The 23,375-nt window shown below is 45.3% G+C and overlaps 1 protein-coding gene across 3 annotated transcripts in view; it reads right to left on the reverse strand.

Annotated features, from left to right (window-relative positions):
• Positions 1 to 22,539, reverse strand: part of SCOC (short coiled-coil protein) — a 39,974-nt gene extending 17,435 nt beyond the window's left edge. The window contains exon 1 of one of the 3 annotated variants that reach the window (XM_017347334.4): positions 22,385 to 22,539. In XM_017347334.4, coding sequence (XP_017202823.2) covers positions 22,385 to 22,451 — 67 coding nt within the window. In that variant the 5' untranslated portion in view covers positions 22,452 to 22,539. The remainder of the gene's footprint in view (positions 1 to 22,384) is intronic. The other 2 variants (XM_089302460.1, XM_008267425.5) reach the window with 2 other exon arrangements.
• Between the last annotated feature and the right edge of the window lie 836 nt (positions 22,540 to 23,375).

Below are 23,375 nucleotides of genomic sequence, written 5' to 3' on the forward strand. Positions count from 1 at the left end.
TCTCCCTGAATGCAGCCCTGGTGCCAGCCCCAGTGCCAGGATGTCCAGGAATATTGGCTGAATGACTGACAGTTCTGCTCCAGGTCCTTATGTTTTCCCTGCCACTCCAGGCAGATACGTCTGTCCTGCATCAAATGGACCCTGGATTTCTGCAGTGCTTTTGCACCTTTGAGCTGTCACACTGTCCCTTGTTGCAGCCCAGTGAGGAGGTGAAAAAGCCAAAGAAGTCATTTTCCTTATTGTTCCGATGGTTTTTCTTCCCCCTTCCAGAACATCAGGCATGTATGGGACACGACCTCGAGTGACATCGGCTACCACCTCATCATAACACTGCCAGGAGATATTCGTGTGAAACTGAAATGCCCTGCAAGCCAAGTAGGGTCCATGGAGGACCCGCTGTTGGAGATGCGAGCATATATATTCTCTTTGAAGTGGTGTGCTAGTGACCTCTAGTGGCAATATTGATTCAAAATCAAACTTCTATTTCCCAAAGTTTACTTTTCTGTTCAAAATTTATCCTTCATTTAGTGACATTTTCTACTTACAGAATGAACTACTTTTTTTTTTTTTTTTTGACAGGCAGAGTGGACAGTGAGAGACAGAGAGAAAGGTCTTCCTTTTGCCGTTGGTTCACCCTCCAATGGCCGCCGCGGCCAGAGCGCCGCCGCCGGCGCACCATGCTGATCCGATGGCAGGAGCCAGGTGCTTCTCCTGGTCTCCCATGGGGTGCAGGGCCCAAGCACCTGGGCCATCCTCCACTGCACTCCCTGGCCACAGCAGAGAGCTGGCCTGGAAGAGGGGCAACCGGGACAGAATCCAGTGCCCCAGCCAGAACTAGAACCCGGTGTGCCGGCACCGCAGGGTGGAGGTTTAGCCTAGTGAGCCGCGGCACCGGCTAGAATGAACATTTGTATGCACAGAGATTTGTGTACACTGGTGGCTCTGCAGAGAATCCACTTTTGAGTTGAATGATCTCTCAGAGGGTTTGTCAGCCTTCATCATGGGTGGAAAGTGAGCATCCGGGGAGTGAAGGGACTCAAGTGCTGGAAGCCTCACCACAGGAATAGAACTGAGACTAGTGCTGCCTGCATTCCAGCGCTCCGCCTGCCTGCTGGTGTGGATGTGTGGATGGACCCAGGTAGCTGGCTGTGGCTTAGAGTTTTGTGCTGAAGATACTCCTGTACTGACATTCTCCCATCCCTGTACCACTCTGGGATCTCGGGTGAGTGTGCAACAGAGAATCTGCCTCTCTGTGAGAGGGGCCAGAGAACCTAAAGTACCGGCCCCAGGAGTTTTGTCTCATCCACACCTCCATGAGTGTGAAGTCCTATTAGGAGAGGTTTTCCCAGGAGGGCTGAGGCGGGGGTGGACACATGGACCATGTAGAAAGATGACAGTTTGAAAGGATGTAAATCATCATTCAAGTGTGCCTGGAAGACTGATTTTTCAAGTGGTTGCAAATTCTTTGCCATCCTCTCTCATGTTCCCTCACCTTGAACCTGAGCAGGTATGGGACTGCATCAACTCAGAGTGTGTGATGGAAGTGACAAGTGACTTCTAGGAATTGTCATAAAAGGCCACACAACCTCACCTGACGGTCTTAGAACTCTTGCTCCGGAGGAGAAACAGACACCAAGAAAAGACACAGCTCCCCTGAGACCACTATCCTGAAGGTGCTCTACTGCACAGCGCCAGATGGTTCCCTGCCAACAGCCAGCATCCAGTCTGCCACGTGACTGAGCCGTCTGCACATCCAGCCCATTAAACTTGAGATGACTGCGGCCCTGGCCGACATCTGACCTCTGTGGTAGAGAGACCCTTAAGGGAGAACTGCCCAGCTCGGCTCTTCCTGAACTGCTCAGCCACACAGCTGCAAATAAAATACAATGGCTGTTGTATTACAGTGCTAAGTTTTGGGCAAGCTGTTATACAGCAAAAATCAGAACAAAGACATTGCTCTCATTTGTAACGAAAAAGTACTGAATGGAAAATATAAACTAATGTACATGTCTCAAATACTAGTGGAGTTTCACTTCATCTCCACACAGGCAATATTAACAGCTATAATAATTTGAAGACCTGTTGGTCCAAATGAATATTTTAAATGGTAGGAATATAGATTATTCTTCCTTTTTCTTAAAATTTAAGTAGTCCAAGTAAATTTCGTCCAGTTTTCCAAAGGGAATTTTCTACCTAACAATTGTATCCTTTCTCAACCAGATTTCCTCAAATGAACACAGACAACGATTTGCGTGAGCACTTTTTCAGTTCTCCAAGGCCGGCATATAGCTAATTTCTTTCAAGAGATAAGGAGGCCTACACTGCTGCTCACTTGGCTAATCCTCCGCCTGCAGCGCCGGTACCCCGGGTTCTAGTCCTGGTTGGGGCGCCGGTTCTGTCCCGGTTGCTCCTCTTCCAGCTCAGCTCTCTGCTGTGGCCCGGGAGTGCAGTGGAGGATGGCCCAAGTGCTTGGGCCCTGCACCCCATGGGAGACCAGGAGAAGCACCTGGCTCCTGGCTTTGGATTGGCACAGCGCGCCGGCCCTAGCGGCCATTTGGGGGTGAACCAACAGAAGGAAGACCTTTCTCTCTCTCTCTCACTGTCTAATTCTGCCTGTCAAAAAAAAAAAAAAAAAAAAAAAGGAAAAAAGTGTGATTCATTGCATATGATGGGTTCTTTATGAGAGCTTAGTTCCCATTCAGAACCCAGGCTAAAAATGCTGCCGATATTGCAGACCCCGTCATTAGACCTGCTCAGACCACACAGTTGTTCATTAACCAGAGGAGGAAACTAGAGAGGTGAAATGACTGGCTCCGTGTTGCCACAGCTGGATGAGATGAGCCAGGATTCGATGCTTGGGACTTGAAGTCCAGAGCTTGGAGACTGAATTATTACTTGATTACTAAGGAAAGGCATATTCCATAAGTGGATAATAAACACAGGAAATATTAACCATAATCTTAGTGTTTGTATATGAAGTTAATGGACTTAGAATGATTGTAATATACAGTAATGTAGATTATAAGTGTGTAAATGCAAATATGAGATAAAGACTTCCTTTTCTATGTGCTTAAGAAGCTAAACTTCTAAAAACAGTATTCAATTGGGAGCGGTGTTGTGGTATAGCGTATAAAGCCGCCACTGCCTGTGACACTGGCATCCCATATGAGTAGTGATTCGGGACCATGCTGCTCCACTTCTGATGCAGCTCCCTGCTAATGGGAAAACAGCGGAAGATGGCCCAAGTCCTTGGGTCCCTGTACCCAAGGACTTCTTGGCTTCTGGCTTCAGTCTGGCTTAGCCCTGGCCATTGGGGCCACCTGGGGAGTGAACCAGTAGATGAAAAATCTCTCTCTTTTTCTATAACTCTGTCTTTCAAATAAATAAAATAAATATTTAAACAAATGATTCAACCTAGATTAGTGATGTGTTACTTTATCCCTAAACCTTTAAGCCATCCTTCAATACAATAGGGAAGGCAGTCAGTGGTGGGGCCAGTGGGGCAAAGTGTGCAAAGGTCAGGCTGTGAGATCAGGGGTGACAGGGGAGGACCCAAGAACACCTGGATCCGGGGAGAGGGGAGAAGGCAGAAGAGGGGGAGGGTAGAACACAGTCACTCGGACAGGTGTTTGGCCCAGCTGTTTGATGCTGTTTGAGATAGCTGCATTTCATGCTGGAGTGCCTGCATTTGAGTTCCATGTCCATTTCCAGCTTCCTGCTAATGCATCCTCTGAAAGGCAGCAAATGATGGCTCAAATGCTTAGATCCCTGCCACCTGTGTGGGAAACCTGGATGGAGCCCCTGGCTCCTGGCTTCAGCCTGGCCCAGTCCTGACTGTTGTGAGCATTTGGGGACTGAACCAGAGAAATGGAAGATCTCCCTCTCTCATTCTCCCTTTCTCTCTCCCTCTTCATCTCCATCTCTCAAGTAAATAAACAGGGGCCAGAGTTGTGGTTTAACAGGTTAAGATGTTAGGTTACTGGCATCCCATATGGGCACCAAAGCCCTGGCTGCTCCATTTCTGATCCATCTAGCTACCAATGCTCCTAGGAAAGCAGCAGAAGATGGCCCAAGTGCTTGGGCACCTGCCACCCATGTGGGAAACCTGGTTGGAGTTCCAGGCTCCTGACTTTGGCCTGACCCAACCCCAGCTGCTGTAGCCATTTGAGTAAAGCAGCAGATGGAAGATCTCTTTGTCTCTCCCTCTCTATAACTCTGCCTTTCAAATAAGTAATAAATACTTTTTTAATTTTTTAAAGATTCATTTTATTTATTTGAAAGACAGAGTTATGGAGAGAGGTGGAGAGAGGCAGAGAGAGAGAGATCTTCCATCAGCTGGTTCACTCCCCAAATAGCCACAGTGGCCGGAGCTTAGCCAATCTGAAGCCAGGAGCCAGGAGTTTATTGCGGGTCTCCCACGTGGGTACAGGGGCTCAGTGATTTGGGCCATCTTCTACTGCTTTCCCAGGTGCATTAGTAGGGAGCTTGATTGGGAGTGGAGCAGCCAGAACTCAAACTGGGGCCCATCTGGGATGAAAGAGCTGCAGGCTAGGGCTTTAACCCACTGTGCCACAGCACTGGCCCCATATAAATGTTTTTAAAAGAATAAAGATAGAGGCTAGGCAAAGGCAAAGGACAGGCAGATAAACCATTTTGCAAAGAGAAGGAAGAGAAAGTAAGAGAGGAGGCAAGAGGCAGAACACGCTAAAGACACTGACACTCATCAGCTTCTATTGGAATGATGGGACCAAGTGTGATGAGGTGTGTTTCTTAAAGCCAATGCAGGAGGAAAGGCTAAGAGAAGCAGTGTAGTGACACAACAGACAGCACTGTTCTATGTCACCATCTTGTCAAACTGCTACCTGATACGGAGACGTTTATGTCACAGTCCCAATGTGAGTTGTGGATTGAAAATCCGTGTGAGAGTGCCCGTGCTTAGTTTATAAACAGCCTATCTCCTGAGAGCAATTAAGGTTGATTCTGGGGAGATCAGCCTTGCATCCAACGGCCATTCACTGCAGGGGGCAGCCAGCCAGAGACCCTAACCACACACTGAATGTAGAGCCTGCATCAAGTGCCTTCTACAGCTCAGCTGCTCATCGAATATTTGTTAACCAGGTGCATGAATAACAGAATAGTCTGTGTTCCTTTGCTGTCATGCTGCCCTATCTCTACTGGAGATAAATTTGGAGTCAGGAGAAGAAGAAATGGAGTGAATATTCCCGATCATGTGAATAATTCAAGGCAGTGGGAATAGATTCTATGTATTTGTTTGAAATACTATTTTTACATGATAAAATTATAGAATAACTATTTTAGAAGTCAATACGGTACAGAAACTATTTTAAGATACTATGCAGCTCTTCCTCCTCACCTTCTCTAAGGATAAACCAAGGCTTATAACCCACCCAATAAATTAGAAAAACCAAGAGTTTATTCTGATGTAAACAAATAGTTTGGTGCGAGGGACCGGCACCGTGGCTTACTTGGTTAAACCTCTGCCTGCGACACCGGCATCCCATATGGGTGCCGGTTCTAGTCCCAGCTGCTCCACTTCTAGTCCAGCTCTCTGCTGTGGCCCGGGAGTGCAGTGGAGGATGGCCCAAGTGCTTGAGCCCTGCACCCGCATAGGAGACCAGGAAGAAGCACCTGGTTCCTGGCTTCGAATTGGCGCAGTTCCAGCCATAGCGGCCATTTTGGGGGGTGGTGAACCAACGGAAGGAAGGCCTTTCTCTCTGTCTCTCTCGCTGTCTATAACTCTACCTGTTTCAATAAAAAAAATAGGTTGGTGCGAAAAGGAATATTTATATATCACCCCTGAAAATGCTTCCCAACTGCTAAGGGATCAAAGGTCACCTCGCTGGTAACTTGAGAGAACAAGCTGATAGGATGTAAGAAGAACACTGCTGCAGCACTTTGGCCTAACTTATTGCTCATGAGAAAACATTAGACAAACACAAAATTGAGGAACATTTTATGAAATAGCTGCCCTGTAGTCTTTACAATTACCAAGGTTATGAAAGTCAATTATGGACTGAGAAATTGTTCTTGATTGATGGAGATTCAAGGGGCAATGAAAGTATGATTCTGAACTGGACACTTTTGCTGTACAAGGTATCAGCCAGACAGCTGGCGAAACTTAGGTGGGCTTGACAGATCAGGTGAGAGAGTAATGTGTGAATGCGATTTTCCTGGTGCTGTTGGTTAGATCGTGATCATGAAGGAGACAGTCCCTGCTGGTCGGAAACACACACTAGAGTATCTAGGGATGATGGACTCTTAGGCTAGCAAGCTACTCTCAAATAATTCAGGAAAAAAAAAAAGAATCCTTTTTAGGGAACTTGCAAATTTTCTGTAGTTGGAGGTCATTTCAAACTAGAAAGATAAAATTAAATAAAATTTGGTTGTGTTGAATGATGGCATTCACAGTTTATATCTTATCTCCCTTGTTCCCTGCCATTCCCTGTGAATCCTACAGATAAATTTGCCACTTTCTACATTGTATTTTTCTAAGATAACTTCTCACACGCATCACAAAAAATGCAAAAGGCAGTGGAGGTATTTGTATAGATGTACATAATCCAACCACTGGTATTTTCACATGCATCTAGAAATTGGCACCCAGGTTAGGATCAATGCTTACTTGTGTGTATTAGGAAAAACTAGTGTTAATCTAATTTTTAAGAAAAGATTGCATAAACATAACAGGAAAACCCAACAACATATAATCCCTTCACACCAATAAATTCAGTTCCCCATGTTCTCTTCCTTTGCTCATCCATATACATAAATTACTCTTACATGGCTGCAATCACACACATATGCAATATTATATACTACCTTTCTTGTTTGAGCTTATACCAATACTTCTGGAAAGCCTCTAGGGCTCTTCTTGCCCTGTGATTCTGTGATTACATTTTTGAAACACTGACCTCATAACATAACTGCAGGACCATATTTCATTATTCAATACCTGCAGTGCAGGCGCCTTATTGCTTCTGCCTAATCAGTTATGCTATCTATCTAGTAATTTCTATTCCAAGACACTGTCATTTGACAAAGGCTTGGGAGTCACACAGACCTACTTTGTATACAAGTTGCTAAATCTTTCTGAACCCCAGTGTTCAATCTGAAAAACAGGGACAATAATACCTACCCCGTGATGTTTCTGAGGAGTAAATGAGATAATTAATGTGAAATTCTTAGCACCATGACAGGCACATACTAAGTTCTTAGTAAATGTTTCTTATTACCATTATTCATTTAAGAGATATGTGACAAGTTATTAAAATATGGGCTTATTCCAAATATTTATTTTTGTTACTCTCCTAGTTTCATTTGTGATGAGTGTGGGTTATTTTAAAGATAATATTGTGTCAAGAAAAATTAACTGAGGTTCCCCCCAAAAAAATGATTTTCAAATTTCATCAGAACTTAGAATCTACAGAAAACTAGAATGACCTCTGATTAGTCGTCTTTCTCCAACATCTCTGCCTCCTTCAAAAAAGTAGCTCTGCCTCCTTCAAAAAAGGTTTAACAACAAAACCCTTAAACTCATAATCATTGGAACTTGGCAAAAACAAATACTCAGTTTGCCTTTTTAAAAAAGTGCTCCATTGGCTATGAATTTGCCTAATTCCTTTCATAGCAAGATGTAAAAAAGATAATGTCCCAAGGCGCCGCGGCTCACTAGGCTAATCCTCCACCCTGCGGCGCCGGCACAACGGGTTCTAGTCCTGGTCAGGGCGCCGGATTCTGTCCCAGTCGCCCCTCTTCCAGGCCAGCTCTCTGCTGTGGCCTGGGAGTGCAGTGGAGGATGGCCCAAGTGCTTGGGCCCTGCACCCCACGGGAGACCAGGAGAAGCACCTGGCTCCTGCCTTCGGATCAGCACGGTGCGCCGGCTGCAGTGCGCTGGCCGTGGCAGCCATTAGAGGGTGAACCAACAGCAAAGGAAGACCTTTCTCTCTATCTCTCTCTCTCTCACTGTCCACTCTGCCTGTCAAAAAAAAAAAAAAAAAAAAAAAAAAAAAAAAAAAAAAAAAAAAAGATGGCCCAAGTCCCTGGGCCCTGCACCCGCATGGGAGACCAGGAGGAAGCACCTGACTCCTGGCTTCGGATCAGCACAGTGCGCCAGCCATGACGGCCATTTGGGGGGTGAACCAACAGAAGGAAGACCTTTCTCTCTCTGTCTCTTTCTCTCACTGTCTAACTCTGCCTGTCCAAAAAAAAAAAAAAAAGAGATAATGTCCCAACTTACAATTAAGTAGTGTGTGCATGTGTGTGTGTGTGTGTGTATAGCATATATATATAACATTCTGCAAAAAAAGTGTTCTTTGACATACAGGTTGTCCCTGGCCAAGTATGTGCTGGATGGTCAGAGTCAAAGAAGGTCTGGATGAGAAGTTTAGGGGTGAACAGGCACTGCAAATTTAAGACTTTCTCAAAGTATATAGCAATTGGGGCTGGCGCTATGTCATCCCATATGGTTGCAGGTTTGAGTCCCATTCCAGCTCCCTGCTAATAGCCTGGGAAAGCAATGAAAGATAGCCCGTGTGCTTGGGCCCCTGCACCTACATAGGAGACCCAGAAGAAACTCCTGGATCCTGGCTTCAGACTGGCACAGCCCTGGCTGTTGTTGCCCTTTGAGGAGTGAACCAGCAGATGGAAGACTTCTCTATCTCTGCCTCTGCCTCTGCCTCTCCCTCTCCCTCTTTGTAACTCTGACCTTCAAATAAGGAAATAAATCTTCTGTAAAAATTATGCACCAGTAACATTGTAGTTACAGAAATTCCATCTTTACACTGTGTACAAAAAGGACCCAAAGTAAAAGGCACAAGAACTCACTATATAAGTTACCAAACATTGTAACAGCACAAAGCTCCAAGTCATTCAAATTTGCAAAAATTTTTTTAAAAAGATGATAAAGAAACATCTTTGGAAAAACCTTCTAAACATTTTTGTAAATGCAGCTTTCTACATAGCTTTCAGGAACTTAGAAAAACCCACTAACCTTGCAACCAAAGATGAAAATGAAACTAAATATCCGTATGGATGAACTCATCATAGTGGAGCCTTTTGTCTGCTAGGGAAAGGTGGTGCAACGAAGATTCACAGGAGAGATAAGAAAAGATGAATACATTTTCAAACACAAGCTTTTGCAAACTGGTTTTGCTAACATCAAGCTACCAGCAATGAGAACCACGCATGCGTATGGCTGAGTACCAAGAGCCAAAGTCATTCAGCTGATACTGAAACATCCAAGTGTGGAGGAACAAGGGAACAATGATTGATTAAGGAAGTAAATGGGAAGGGGCTGAAAGAGCCAGCAGGTGACTGCATGTATCTCAGGAAGGCCCAGGTCACTAAAAGAGGCAGGCGGAGAGGGACCACAGTGCGCTCCCTATGGACACTACTCACAGTGGCTTCCCCTGAGTCCCTTATGTTTGCAGTGTTGAGAATTGAAAATGAAAATTGAAGTCTATCTAAGCGAGCCCAGCATGTTTTCCTGAAACAGCTTTTGTAGTAACTCTAGTTCTGTGACTGGCATACATATTTCCAGTAGGGTCAACTCAAAACTTTTGGGTCATTGAGATTTGGTATTTCCAGGGTCGGGAAGCCCTACAATAGTAATCTAATGCGTCTAGTTTTCCTGTGCTTTTGAGGCTGATGTCCTCCTGCTTGCTGTACTCCAGACTACCTGTGAAAGCAAAGAGAACCATGGGGTCTCCAGGGAAACCAGGCTGTGCCCTCCAAATTCTGCACAAGTCAGGCAGAATGGAGCCTGTGAGGAGAAGTGTGATCAAAGCCGAGCCAATCCAACGGGAGCCTTTGTTAGGGAGTCCTCACCTTGCCCCCATCCACAGGAGGTCGCCCTGCAAAAGGTCAGCATCTCATTACTCACAAACTCAGGTACATCAAACTCACCCCTGAGTTTGGGGATCTCCTCTGGAAAAAGAAAGCAGCACAATCATGGATTCCACATCAATTCAACATGCAAACATTTTAACTCCTGCCTTTGTTTTGTGTTAATCAAATGAAGAAGAAAAACCACATTGCTGATACAATGCAACTGATGGATGGTTTTGTCTTTTTAAAGAAGAGTCAAAACATGAATACTTATCCTTTGATGAGAATATTAGAACACTCTAGATTACTGAAAACATTTAGCTAGTGCCTTCACACTCCATTTGTTGGGCTTGTTTATTAAAACTTGCTTTTGCATTGGGCTAGATGATTTATTTCAGTGACGTGGATTTCTTCTGATTGGAGAGGTTGTCACAGGAAGTGCACTTAGCATGGCTAGCGATACATTAGTGACCTCAGAGCCACAGCACTCTCAGAGCTGTTGAGAAGGGGGTTAACCTCCTTTTTCTTATTGATTGTCTTAGCTAAGTCTCAAAGGCATTTTCCTGGGCCAGGGGAGACCTTCCTAATGCCACTGTCCACATTGTCGTCGGCTCACAGCAACAGACGTTCCACCTTGCCAATGTCATTATCCATTCTGAGAGGGATCCAAAGGCCAATTAAGATTTGATGAAACTTCCTGTCGTTGCTGGCAGAACCAATATGCTTGTTTGACTCCATCACAAAAACCATTTCCACACTGCTAGAGACAATCTGTTCTGACACCTTTAAGGATGCCTGACAGGTTTATTTATTAACAATTTTATTTAAGGGCTGGCACTGTGGTGTAGCAGGTAAAGCCACTGCCTGCAGTGCCGGCATCCCATATGGGTGCCAGTTCGAGTCCCGGCTACTCCATTTCCAATCCAGCTCTTTGCTATGGCCTAGGAAAGCAGTAGAAGATGGCCCAAGTCCTTGGGCCCCTGAATCCATGTGAGAGACCCAGAAAAGCTCCAGGTTCCTGGCTTCAAATTGGCTCAGCTCCAGCCATTGCGGCCATTTGGGGAGTGAACCAGTGGATGGAAGACCTCTTTTTTTTTTTTTGCCTCTCTGTAATTCTGCCTTTCAAATAAATAAATACATGTTTAAAAATGTATTTACTTTTTTAATAAGATTTTTTAAAATTTATTTATGTGAAGGCAGAGTGACAGAGAAAGAGTGAGAGTGAGAGACAGAAAAAGAGAGATCCTACCTTCCTTGGCTCATTCCCCAAATGACCGCAACAGTCAGGTCTTGTCCAGATTGAAGCCAAGAGTCAGGAACTCCATCCAGGTCTTCTACATGGTTGGCAAGGGCCCAAGTACTTACACCATCTTCCGCTGCCTTCCCAGGCATATTAGCAGGGAGCTGTGTCAAAAACAGAAGCAGGGCAGCTGGCGACTGGAGCTGGTACTTCAATATAGGATGCCGGCATCAACAGTGGCAGCCTAATTGCTATGCCACAACGTCAGCCCTCAAGAACCTTTTACGTGACTATTCATGGCCCAATTCATTGGAGGTTATAAATAAAGATGACAGAGAGGAGCTTCGCTGGCCTCCTGCACAGCCCACGCTGGGCCAGCACTTGGTGCAGCCTCACGTGCTTGTTTCAAGAAGCCCCAACTCTGGGACTGTCATGTGCAGCGTCACCCAGCTAAGCTATTGACAGCCGTGCAGCAGACACTTGGGCGTGTGATGCTGGCTGCAACGCCGGGCTCCAAACCCCAGCTCCCTTCAGAGCAGATCCCCGCCATGCCCAGCGTTTCTCTGAGCCCGGTGGCCGCAAGCCTGTTTCCCTCTCCAGCCTGTATTATAATGGAGGAAGAGACGAAACACAAGGCCCTCGCTCTCTTTTCTTTGGAGTGCTGATGGAGGGGGTGGCAGATGGCCTCCGGAAAGCTCTTGCAGCCCAGGCTACTTTCAGCTGGCCTGAAGGGCTATTGTTACATTTTCCACACGGTGGGAGGAGGCAGCACCGAATGAGAGCACGCGACAGTCCACACCACTTCTCCGGGAAGCATATTACGACCTTACAATGGGGGCTAATTGGCTGATGCCAAAAGCAGATGCAGTCACGGCTTTGAATATGTTTCAGGAGAGGTTTTAGAGCGCGCGGTCAGGAAGGAGGCAGAGGCATAAAAGAGAGGAGCAGCCGGAAGGCCGGCGGCAGGGAGGCGGGAGGCCTGGGAGAAAGAGGAAAGACTTTAGCATCCCGATCAGAAACGAGCCGTGTTGTCCTGTGAAGGGTTTGCTGACGTCTCCCTCTCCTGGGCGACCTGGCTGACAGTGCCATGGCCACAGGACTCTGCCGTTGCCATGAAAACTAATGTGGACAAATCTGGGAGTCTTAAAAACTTGTGTGAGCTCCTTGAAGTGGCGGAAGAGCAACACTGAGAGCTCACGATGCACCAGGCGAGCTCAAGGGGGTTCCTGATCAGTTCAATCTTCAAAACACTTCGGAGACGCATTCCGGTGATCATTTTGCTAGGGGAGGAACAGAGGCTCGGCGTTGTTACATAACTTGCTCAAAGTCGAACAGATTCAAATCCAGCCATGTCTGACTCCGAAATTCAAGCCCTCCTGCCACACTACCCTGGGCCAGCTGTCCAGGTACCTAGGTCCCATCCAAAACCGAGCATGGGATAGTAGGTGCTCCATAAATGTTTTCTGAAAACAGAACTAAAATGACCCAGAAGTGGAAGGAGAAGAGAAGCTCTAACCCCTAGAAACCATTTAGGAAATCCGCTCTTCAGAGTGGGTTCTCAGCAAGGGGTCTGGCCTGCCTAATTGGCCCTCATCCCAATACATGCACAAATTCTGTCCAAATTCTTTGGCAAAAATGCATTCACTATCTGTTATGTGCCAGACACCGTGCTAGATGCCAAGAGTACAGACATTTTAAAATCAAAGCTCTGTCTTCTAGCAGCTTGTAGTGTGTTACGGAGGAGACACACACACACATATGTCTATGCGGGTAGAATATAGAGTAGAATATGCTTGGACAAAATCCTGATAAAGGCAAACTCTGGGTTCTCGGGAAAGAGAAAGGAGACCTAACACAGCATGGAAGAATCAAGAAGGCTCCTGATGGAGGTAATGCCTGAGCAGGGCTCTTAACAGGTAGGTAGGAGTTGGCCAGGCGAGAACAAAGATGTTGTTCCTGGTAAAGAGGAAGCAGCACAACACCCAGAGTCATGGAATAGGCAGTGTGCGCCTGAAACTGCCAGTGTCTCCTACAGGAAATGACACCCAAGAGACAGGTGGAGCCGGGGCTGGATGGGGAGACCTTAAATACCGTGCTAAGTGACTTGGACTTCATTTGTCAGGGGACATGCGGCACTGGTTGTTCTTTGCAATAGAAGAAACGATATGGCCCATGTGGAGGATAAAAACTAGGAAGAGCAGCTAGAGGGCTGGTGCTGTGGTTTATGTGAATGAGGGCCTGCCCAGGGACATGGTAGTAGGGATGCACAGGGCCAGATTTCTTTGAGAGACAGGTTCAAGGTCAAGTAAGCAAGAATCAGTAATTGGCTGAGAGAAGGAATAACGTGGATTTCTAGCTTAGATAACTGGGGCCATTTATTAAAATTATGACTACAGAATTGAGAATAAATTTGGGGGTGATAAATTTATCAGGCACCTCAGCAGTATCTAGGGGTCCACCAAACAATCAGCTCATGAGTCAGAAACTCAGAAGAGAGATAAAGGCAAGCAATAAAGACTTGAGAGCAGAAGTCTGAAAATAGTTTCATCTGTACCACCTCTGTCCTGCAGATGTGCTTTGTTTGGTCTTCTGTGTTGTTGTTTACAAAATTAGGACAGGTGGAAAACATGGGAGAAGGAGGCAATTGAACACATATTCAAAATATCTGGTGTCTGTTGAAAATTCCTCTTATCTGCATTTCTGTCTCTCCATGGCAATCGTCAGCTAGAAGCTGAAAATAGTTCTGCCCTTCGAGCGGGCTCACGTTCTCAGAGCAACCTCAGCACACACCCCTCCTGCCTAGACCTCTGGACCCGGGACCAATCGCTCGACTGTCTTCTTACAGTAGAGTTTTAAGAGGAATGTAAGTGATTCCTTGTTCCCTTGCTTCCATCAAATGTAGAAAATGCAAGAAACAACTCAGTCTTAAAATGGGAAAAAGATAGACATTTTGCAAAAGAAACCATACACATGACCAGCAGGCACATGAAAAACTGCTCAGCATCACTGATTATCAACAAAATCAAATTGTCACAGTGACAGAGCACCGAACACCTGTTAGAATGGCTGTTCTCAAGAAGATGAGGGAAAACAAGTGTTGGTGGGTACATTAATTGTTTTTTTATCGCTCTAAAAAAAATACCCAAAGCTGGCTAATATACAAGGGCGCTTCAAATTGTTCATGGAAAATGGAATTAAAAGATTAAAAATATATAAACTTTATTTCTCAATGTAAGATCCACCAAGCTCAAAGTATTTTGTAAGCAACGATACCAGCCATTTAATCCACCCCTAAACAATTGAGGATCCTGGCTGTTCAACGATGTCAATGCAGTCTTTTTTATGTGATTGGGTGAAGAAAAATGGATGTCTTTAAAGATTGCTTTTTAAGGTTAGAAGACAAAAAGAAGTCAGAAGCAGACAAATGGGGACTGTGAGGTATCTATGTCTAATGATTTCCCATGGAAGTGCTCATAAAATTGACCCTATTTGATGAGAGGAATGAGAGGAGTTCTGTTGAGGTAGGAGGACTCGCTGGTGAAGCTTTCCCAGGTGTTTTTCTTCTTTTTTTTTTATTTATTTGACAGAGTTAGACAGTGAGAGAGAGAGACAAAGACCTTCCTTCCATTGGTTCACCCCCCAAATGACCAGCATGGCTGGAACTATGCTGATCCAAAGCCAGGAGCTTCCTCCTGGTCTCCCATGCGGGTGCAGGGGCCAAGCACTTGGGCCATTCTCCACTGCCCTCCCGGGCCACAGCAGAGAGCTGGACTGGAAGAGGAGCAACCAGGACTAGAACCTGGCGCCCATAAGGGACGCCGGCACCACAGGTGGAGGATCAACCAAGTGAGCCACGGCGCCGGCCCTCCCAGGTGTTTTTCTGCTAAAGTCTTGGTTTACTCTCTCAAACCACTCTGCTAATAAGCAGATGGTTCCAATCTGTTGCCCCCTAGAAGGTCAACAAGTAAAATGCCTTGAGCATCCCAAATAAACTCTTACCGTCACCTTTGCTCATGAATAGTCTACCTAGGCTTTGACTGGACAGCTTCCACCTCTTGGTAGCCACTGATTTGGATCATACTGGTAAAACCACCTTCTACCTCCTGTTAGAATTTTTGGAAGAAATACCTCATGAACTTGATCCTGCCTATTTGAAATTTCCACTGAAAGCTTTGCTCTTGTCTGCAGCTGGTCTGGGCACAAGAGTTTTGGCACCCGTTAAGCAGACATTTGCTCTGCTTTAATGTTTCAGCCTGCAGAACCATGGAAGCTGAACCAATTGAGATGTCTATGAAGTTGTTGTTTCTGTTGTCAGTCCTCTTCAATTAGGGCACAAACAAAATTAATTTTTTTCTCACAAGTTGATGGTGGATGATCTGTCACTGCTGGCTCCAGCTTCAACATCTTCATGTCCCTTCCTAAAAGTGAGTTAACCCTTTGCAAACTGCTGATTTCCTTAAGGCATCATCATCCTAAACTTTTCACAAAATATCAATGACTTCATCATTCTTCCTCCCTCGCCTCACCACCCGTCTGATGCTTGTTCTTCCTTCCATTTTAGCAGAATTCATGCTGCTCTGATAAGAGCTCTTTTTTTTTTTTTTTTTTTTTTTGACAGGCAGAGTGGACAGTGAGAGACAGACAGACAGAAAGGTCTTCCTTTGCCATTGGTTCACCCTCCAATGGCTGCTGAGGCCGGTGTGCAGCGCCGATCTAAGCCAGGAGCCAGGTGCTTCTCCTGGTCTCTCATGGGGTGCAGGGCCCAAGCACCTGGGCCATCCTCCACTGCACTCCCTGGCCACAGCAGAGAGCTGGCCTGAAATAGGGGCAACCGGGACAGAATCCAGTGCCCCGACCAGGACTAGAACCCGGTGTGCCGGTGTTGCAGGCGGAGGATTAGCCTATTGAGCTGCGGCGCCGGCCTTGATAAGAACTCTTTTCCAAACTATTGTTTTTATCTCCATCTTGGGTTCTCAAACTAGATTCTGGTCAGGCATGTTATAGCCAGTTAATACAAGTTATTCTGGTCATGATATGCATTTTCCATGAACCTTTTAAAGCTCTCTCAAATATCCAAAAGAAATGAAACCAGTGTATCAAAGAGATATCAGCAACCACATCCATTGAGCATTGTTCACAACAACCTAGATGGGAAACAACCTAAATGCCTTCTGGGAGGTGAATAGATAAAGGAAATGTGTATGTTTATGTACAGTGGAGTACTAGTCAACTTTTTTTTTTTTTGGACAGGCAGAGTTAGTGAAAGAGAGAGAGACAGAGAAAGATCTTCCTTTTTCCATTGGTTCACCCCCCAAGTGGCCGCTTTGGCTGATGTGTTGCCGGCGCGCTGTGCCAATCCAAAGCCAGGAGCCAGGTGCTTCTCTTGGTCTCCCAAGCAGGTGCAGGGCCCAAGGACCTGGGCCATCCTCCACTGCCCTCCCGGGCCACAGCTGAGAGCTGGACTGGAAGAGGAGCAACCAGGACAGACCTGGCGCCCCAACTGGGACTAGAACCCGGGGTGCCAGCCAACTATTCAGCTTTAAAAGGAGGAAATCCTATCATTTGCAATAGCATAGATGAACCTAGAGAATAGTATGCTAACTGAAATAAGCCAGAAACAGAAAGACTACTAATACATCATCTCAATTATCTAAAAACTTGAACTTGAAAGCATCAGAGAGTAGAAAGGGGCAGAAGCTGGGGAATGATGGAGACTGGGGAGACATTGATCAAAGTATTTAAAATTTCAGTTAAAAGGAGTAAGTTCAGCAGAGCTATTGTATAGCATGGGTGATTATTATTAACAGTACATCGTATACCTAAAAATTGATGGAAAAGAGTAAATTTTTAAGTGTTCTCAACATGAAGAAGAAATGAGATTATATATGTATGCATAAATTTCAAAATTATTTTGCTCAAAATGAAATTACCTTTTTTCTTTAATTTTTATTTGTGTGTTTTTATTTTATTTGAAAGGCAGAGAGACACAGAGAGACCTTCCATCTGCTGATTCACTCTCCAAATGTCCACAATAGCCAGGTTGGACCAGGCCAACCAAAGCCAGGAGCCCAGAACCCAACCTGGGTCTCCTAAGTGGGTAGCAGGACCCACGTGCTCGAGCCATCGTCTGTGCAGACGATTAGCAGAAACCTGGAATCTGAACATCGGAGCAGGGGCTCAAGCTCAGGGACTTAACTGGTGCACCAAGCACCTGCTGCTGAATTTATCTTTTAATTCCATTTTCCATGACCTTTGTGAAGTACCCTTATATATGTTAATTCGCTTGATTAAGCCATTTCACAATGTATGCATATATCCAAACATTATATTATGCACTGTGAACATACAGAATTTTTAGTTGTGGATAAGTTGCTAAATAAGAAATAGGACATTAAATCTGCTCAGAGAAGACAGTGTGCTTCAAGGAAAATGGTGGTGAGAAATGCAGAATGCTCCCATATGTTTCATAGGCACACAAGTTCCCATTAGTCATATGTACAAAGCATGTCCTTAAAGAATTTAAACTTGAGATGTCATTGTGAAATAAATGATAGCAGGAACAGTGTCTGGTGTATTTAACAACATCATGATGAACTACCTAATAAACTGAAAACAGAATTGATATTTTAATAGTTGTTTTGGAAATTGAGTTAAATAGTCGATGGAGCATTGCCTCTTGCCCACATGTATGTTATCTGGCCCTGACTGTGTTTGCATTTGCAACCTTCATGTTAGAGTCACTGGGAAATAGCATGGGGAGAGCAAGAGGGGGACTAGGAGTAGCTAAGGTCATCCAGAGAGTGTGTCTGAAGGGAGAAGAAAAGTAGCTAAGGAGAGAATCCTAGGGAAACACTGTAGGCAACAGCTGCCCCATGGAGCCTGAGAAAGAAGAGAAAGCTTAAAGAAGAGCTTGTGATGGCTGGTGGCATCAGAGCCCGTGGAGGAAAGAGAGATTGACACAACCAGACACCTTCCACCCTGCATCACGTGGGCCCCAGCGCCAAAGTCCCAGAACTGAGACCTGTGAAGTTTTAGTATCAGGAGACCAGATTTTCCCAAACTATCTTGGTTTATGGTGCCCTGAGTGTCCCAGTAATGTTCCCACAGTGCTCCAAGTCCAAGAGGCACACCCCGAAGTTCCATATATTAAGTATTTAGATAGAAACACATTTATGTCCTAAATACTTAGCAGTCAATGAAGAAAATATGCACCTTTGTTGAAAGAAAATGTTTAAGCTTCCTTCTTTTTTAAAAAATATTTATTTATTTTATTTGAAAGTCGGAGTTACACAGAGAGAGAAGGAGTAGAGGCAGAGAGAGAGAGGTCTTCTATCCGCTGTTTCACTCCCCAATTGGTCGCAACAGCCGGGGCTGTGCCAATCCGAAGCCAGGAGTCAGGAGCTTCTTCTGGGTCTCCCATGTGGATGCAGGGGCCCAAGGGCTTGGGCCATCTTCTACTGCTTTCCCAGGCCACAGCAGAGAGCTGGATTGGAAGTGGAGCAGCTGGGACTTGAACTGGCGCCCATATGGGATGCAGGCACTGCAGGCGGCGGCTTTACTGGCTACGCCACAGCGCCAGCCCCTAAGCTTCATTCTTAATGACTTACTTCGGGGTTGTGCACACCTGTTCAGTACTACATAACTTCTCCAACATTGCTAAACTGCCACCATCATCCCTTGTTCTCAATTGAGAATTTGCTTTTGGTTACAGCAACCGCAGAAAACCCAGCGTTGCAAAAGATGATGCCATTAAAGAAACACAGCTCAATCCAATATGAAGTGGCAACAGTCCATGGTCAGCAGTCGTCACAGTCTCTGACAGAGGTTGAAACTCACCCATCCCCTACCCCAGCCTCCTGGAGCTCTGTGATTTTTGTTGCAATGCTCTGGGGCACTTTGTCACAAAGTTAGGGTACTTTGGGGTTAGTGTAGGCAGGGTTGGAATCCTATCACTTAAAACCTTGTTTCTGTGGGTCATTTGTTCTGAAATCCACACAACCATCCTACACATGGGTTTAGGGAGCATGAGTGGTTTGGGATTTCAGTGACTGCTGGTACTGCCCGTTCTCATGGCTCCACGGTAACAGGAAGTAGGGTTACTTAAGTAATGAAAACCAAAGATAAACTAAAGTGTAATGCCCTCAAGTTTCTCCCCCAGAATTTATAAAAACTTCCTTCTCTTTGCTCTTGCCAGCCTCTGATTATGGAAAGCAACAGTGTCATGGGAATGGGAGCCAAGGAGGGTCACACTGGGTGTGAAGTGGCCACACTGGGAGTTGGCACCACAGTTCCTGAGGCATGATTACAACAAGGGGCTTCAGAAACTTTTAAGACCATGTACAAACTTCAAACTTTTTTATACAAATAAACTTTTCAGGGTTGGCGCTGTGGCGTGGTGGGCTAAGCCTCCACTTGCGGCATCCTATATGAGTGCTGGTTCATGTCCCGGCTGCTCCTCTTCTGATCCAGCTCTCTGCTAACAGCTTGGGGAAGCAGCAGAAGATGGCCCAATGTGGGACATCCAGAAGAAGTTTCTGGCTCCTGGCTTCAGGTCACCCCAGCTCCGGCCATTGCGGCCATTTGGAGAGTGAACCAGCAGATGGAAGACCTTTCTCTCTGTCTCTCCCTTCCTCTGTCTATATCTCTACTTCACAAATAAATAAATAAATAAATAATCTTTAAAAAAAAAAAAAAGACTTATAGGGGCCAGCACTCTGGTGCAGAGGGTTAAAGCCATGGCCTGAAGCAATGGCATCCTATATGTGTGCCGATTCTAATCCCAGCTGATCCTCTTCCGATCCAGCTCTTTGCTATGGCCTGAGATAGCAGTAGAAGATGGCCCAAGTCCTTGGGCCATTACACCCATGTGGGAGACCCAGAAGAAGCTCCTGGCTTCGGATTGGCACAGCTCGGGCCGTTGGGGCCACCTGGGGGGTGAACCAATGCATGGAAGACCTCTCTCTCTCTGTCTCTACCTCTCTCTGTAACTCTGTCTCTCAAATATGTAAACTAAATCTTTTTAAAAAATAAACTTATCTTTTAATTCTGTTTTCCATGAAGTTTTTGAAGTTCTCATGTGTGTATGCTGTGTATGTAGTACAAAAGGGGAAGAAATTGGAGTAAATTTTCCTATAATGTAAGCTGTATCTTTTCAATGTTCTAGTCTTTAGGGACTACACAGTTTGAATGAATGATGTCTGTCAAGCAAGCTCCATTCATTTCATAATAACTTACTTTCCTGTTTTTTATTTGTCAAAGCCCAAACACCTCTTCCTAATAAGAGCTAGCTAGTGCTATCACATCGAACAGATAAAAATTTCCAAAAGCCAATGGTTTTTTAGTTCACTGCTGCATTTTTGTGACACAGATGTGAACAATTGCCATGGGTCACTTTGAAATACTGAAAACAGCACACACTAGTACGGTTTTTTGAGCCCATCACTGGTTACCTGGCTGGACCATCTGCTAAGTAAGGCCCTTTGCTCACTACGATTCTGGGACCAGGGAGGAGCAGGTTGTGACGGGGAGCAAGGAGACATCTTCAGGGCTCCCTTGGCCGCCATCACGCTCACCAGCACCAGAGCATATTCCTCCCCCTTTCCGGTTTATTCAGCATTCATGCAGAATTGTTGCCCCAGCGGCACTGGACACCTGCATTTTGATTCCTTGTCCTGCTGCCTTCTTCTGCATTGGAAGTGTAAAGGTGACAGAAAATGAGGCGTGGAGGGTAGTGTCGAGGGGCGGGATGGAGGAGACGGCTTTCAGAAAGGCCCCGGTTCTGCCTTCAGGCTCAGCCCGGGGTACAAGGCAGAAAGAAAACTGAGCGAGTGGCATTCCAAGCAGGCAGCGCGGGGCGGGAGTAGGATCGGCCCCGCCTTGCACTTGCTCAGGGCTCGCCGTGCCTTACAGAAGCTCTGAAACTTCGGTTTCCCTTTGTCTTTGTTTCCTTCACAGTCTCTGCAGTTCTGTCATTTTCTCGAACAGCTTGGTGGGAGCGCGTCCAGGACAGGGGCATCCCATTTCTTCAACAGCCCCAGGACCCTGTCCCCTTCGGCCCCCTATAAAGACTGAAAAATACCCCTCTTTGATTTCCAAAGACCCCCGCGTGTTTCTGTCGCGCCGGGAGGGAAGCTGAGCCCTGGCTGGCGGCTTGTGTTAATTGTCTGGCTGCACTTTAGAAAGACGCTTTTTGAATCTGAGCATTTAGGGAGAGAGTGGAGAAGCGTGGCTGCATGAAAGAGCAGTGGATGTTAAATATTCATGCGCTGCTCTCTGTTAATCAAAATCTGTAACCCCCATTGCTTAGCGGCAGTCTTGCTGGCTTCTTACCGTGAGTGTGCTGAAAGAACTTGGATGGAAAACAAAAACAGCCAAACAACCACACACGCACACCCCAAGCCTTGGGTGCCTGTGTTTCCACTTAACATCGTGCAAGTCAGCACTGTCTGTTTTCTCTGAGACGTTGAATGAGCCACAGTTATATCTTCCCTCAGCATTTTAAAAACACTGCTCGTTTTTCCCTTCTCCCATGTTGAATACAGTCAACTTTGCCCTTGCTTTAAATCCACGTTTGGAGCAGATCTACAGCCTACCAATTAAAGTGCCCAAGTCCCACGTGGAGTGCCTGGGTTTGATTCCTGGCTCCAGCTCCTGATTCCAGCTTCTCGCCAATGCAGACCCTGGTAGGCAGGGGTTATGGTGCCACTCACATGGGATATGTGGATTACATTCTCAGCTCCCAGCTCCCAGCTCCAGCCCCAGCCCAGGGCCAAACAGTGCAGACATTCGGAGAGTGAACCAATGGTTGGGACTGTGTGTGTGTGTGTGTGTGTGTGTCTGTCTGTCTGTCTGTCTCTCTCTCCCTCTCAAAACTAATTTGAAAAAAAAAAAAAACTACATATTTTCTGAAATGATCCTTTAATCTAAATGTTTTATATACTGTTTTTCAGAAAATATAAAATTATTTTACAACACAGTTGAATAAAACTATGGTAATAATTTCATAGACAGCTTAGTAACAACTTTACAATCGTGTTTCCTGAACTGTTAGGAAACAACATTTTATAACCAATAAATGGGTTAATTCATCTTCAAAAGCACATGTAACATAACCACAAGAACTTTTAAAATTGTCACTCTACAATTGTCACTTAATTTAAAACTATCTTTGTAGCTACACTTTTTAAAGATTTCTTAAAGGAATATGTTTTATCATTAAAATAATAAACATGATACTTTACAAGGCTTCTGAGCAGCTACTGAATTGTATGTTTTAGAATTCATCCATTTCTTTCTTACCGATGTCATCTGCCAGAGAGATGTTGGTGAATGTGCTGTCCTCCTCCTCTTGGCTTGAACCATCCATCTCGTTCAATTCTCAGCCTGTTAATGAGAAAACGGGGGCAGACAAGAGCGGCTGTTGTCCCATGCGATCGCGCTTGTTCAATCATTAATAAGCGTGCAGCCAAGCAGGTGCTATCTGATCCTTGCGCTAACTGTCCCCTTACCTGAGTGCTTCATTCGAGCCGGATATTGTTCCCGAACAAGTTAAACAGTTACAGCCTCTCCCTGGGTCGTTGAGCTGACACAGCTGCTGTACCCTGGCTAGACACTGAACCTTGCCTTCAGTCCATGACAGTCTCCTTGAGCTGAACTGCCCAAAGAAAATGCCCAGAAACCATTAGGATGAGGCTGGAGTTAATTTTATATATCATCTTTTGGATACCTATGATAAACTTATGACCTAGCGTGACCTGGAGGCAATGTACCTAGGCTTTCAGAACCTCGATTTCCTATTTGTAATATGAGACTAAGTCTTTTGTAAGGCTGAAAGGTGACACAAAGGTGAATTTTTTAAGTGACAGCCGCTGTAACAATCAGACAATCAGGCAGATGTGAAAAAACAAGACTCTCTACATTGAGCCCAGAGTGCTTTTTCACATTACTGTAGATATACCTTACCCTATAAACGTTTATTCAAATGGCAGGATGCCCCTTTTCTGTTTCTGAAGTTGACCCCAAAGGGAGGTCCTTAGTCAGGGGCCCATTGTTTGAGGAGGAAGCATTCTTTTACAACTACTTCTCCTGGTCTACTCACTAGCTCAGATTCAAATACACAGATATAAGACTATGCTAGAATTTCAAATCATCTTTCCTTTCGGGAAAAAAATGACCAAATTTGATGAAATATTTTAAGCAGATCTTAAAAATTGAGTCATTACATTCTGTCTTTGGCACTAAGGGCTTTAATACATAGAATTTTTCAATTCACCCAAGTTCATAGAAATGA

This window comes from Oryctolagus cuniculus, chromosome 8 (genome assembly GCF_051225735.1).
Source record: "Oryctolagus cuniculus isolate XC-2025 breed Fujian yellow rabbit chromosome 8, ASM5122573v1, whole genome shotgun sequence".
NCBI lineage: Eukaryota > Metazoa > Chordata > Mammalia > Lagomorpha > Leporidae > Oryctolagus > Oryctolagus cuniculus.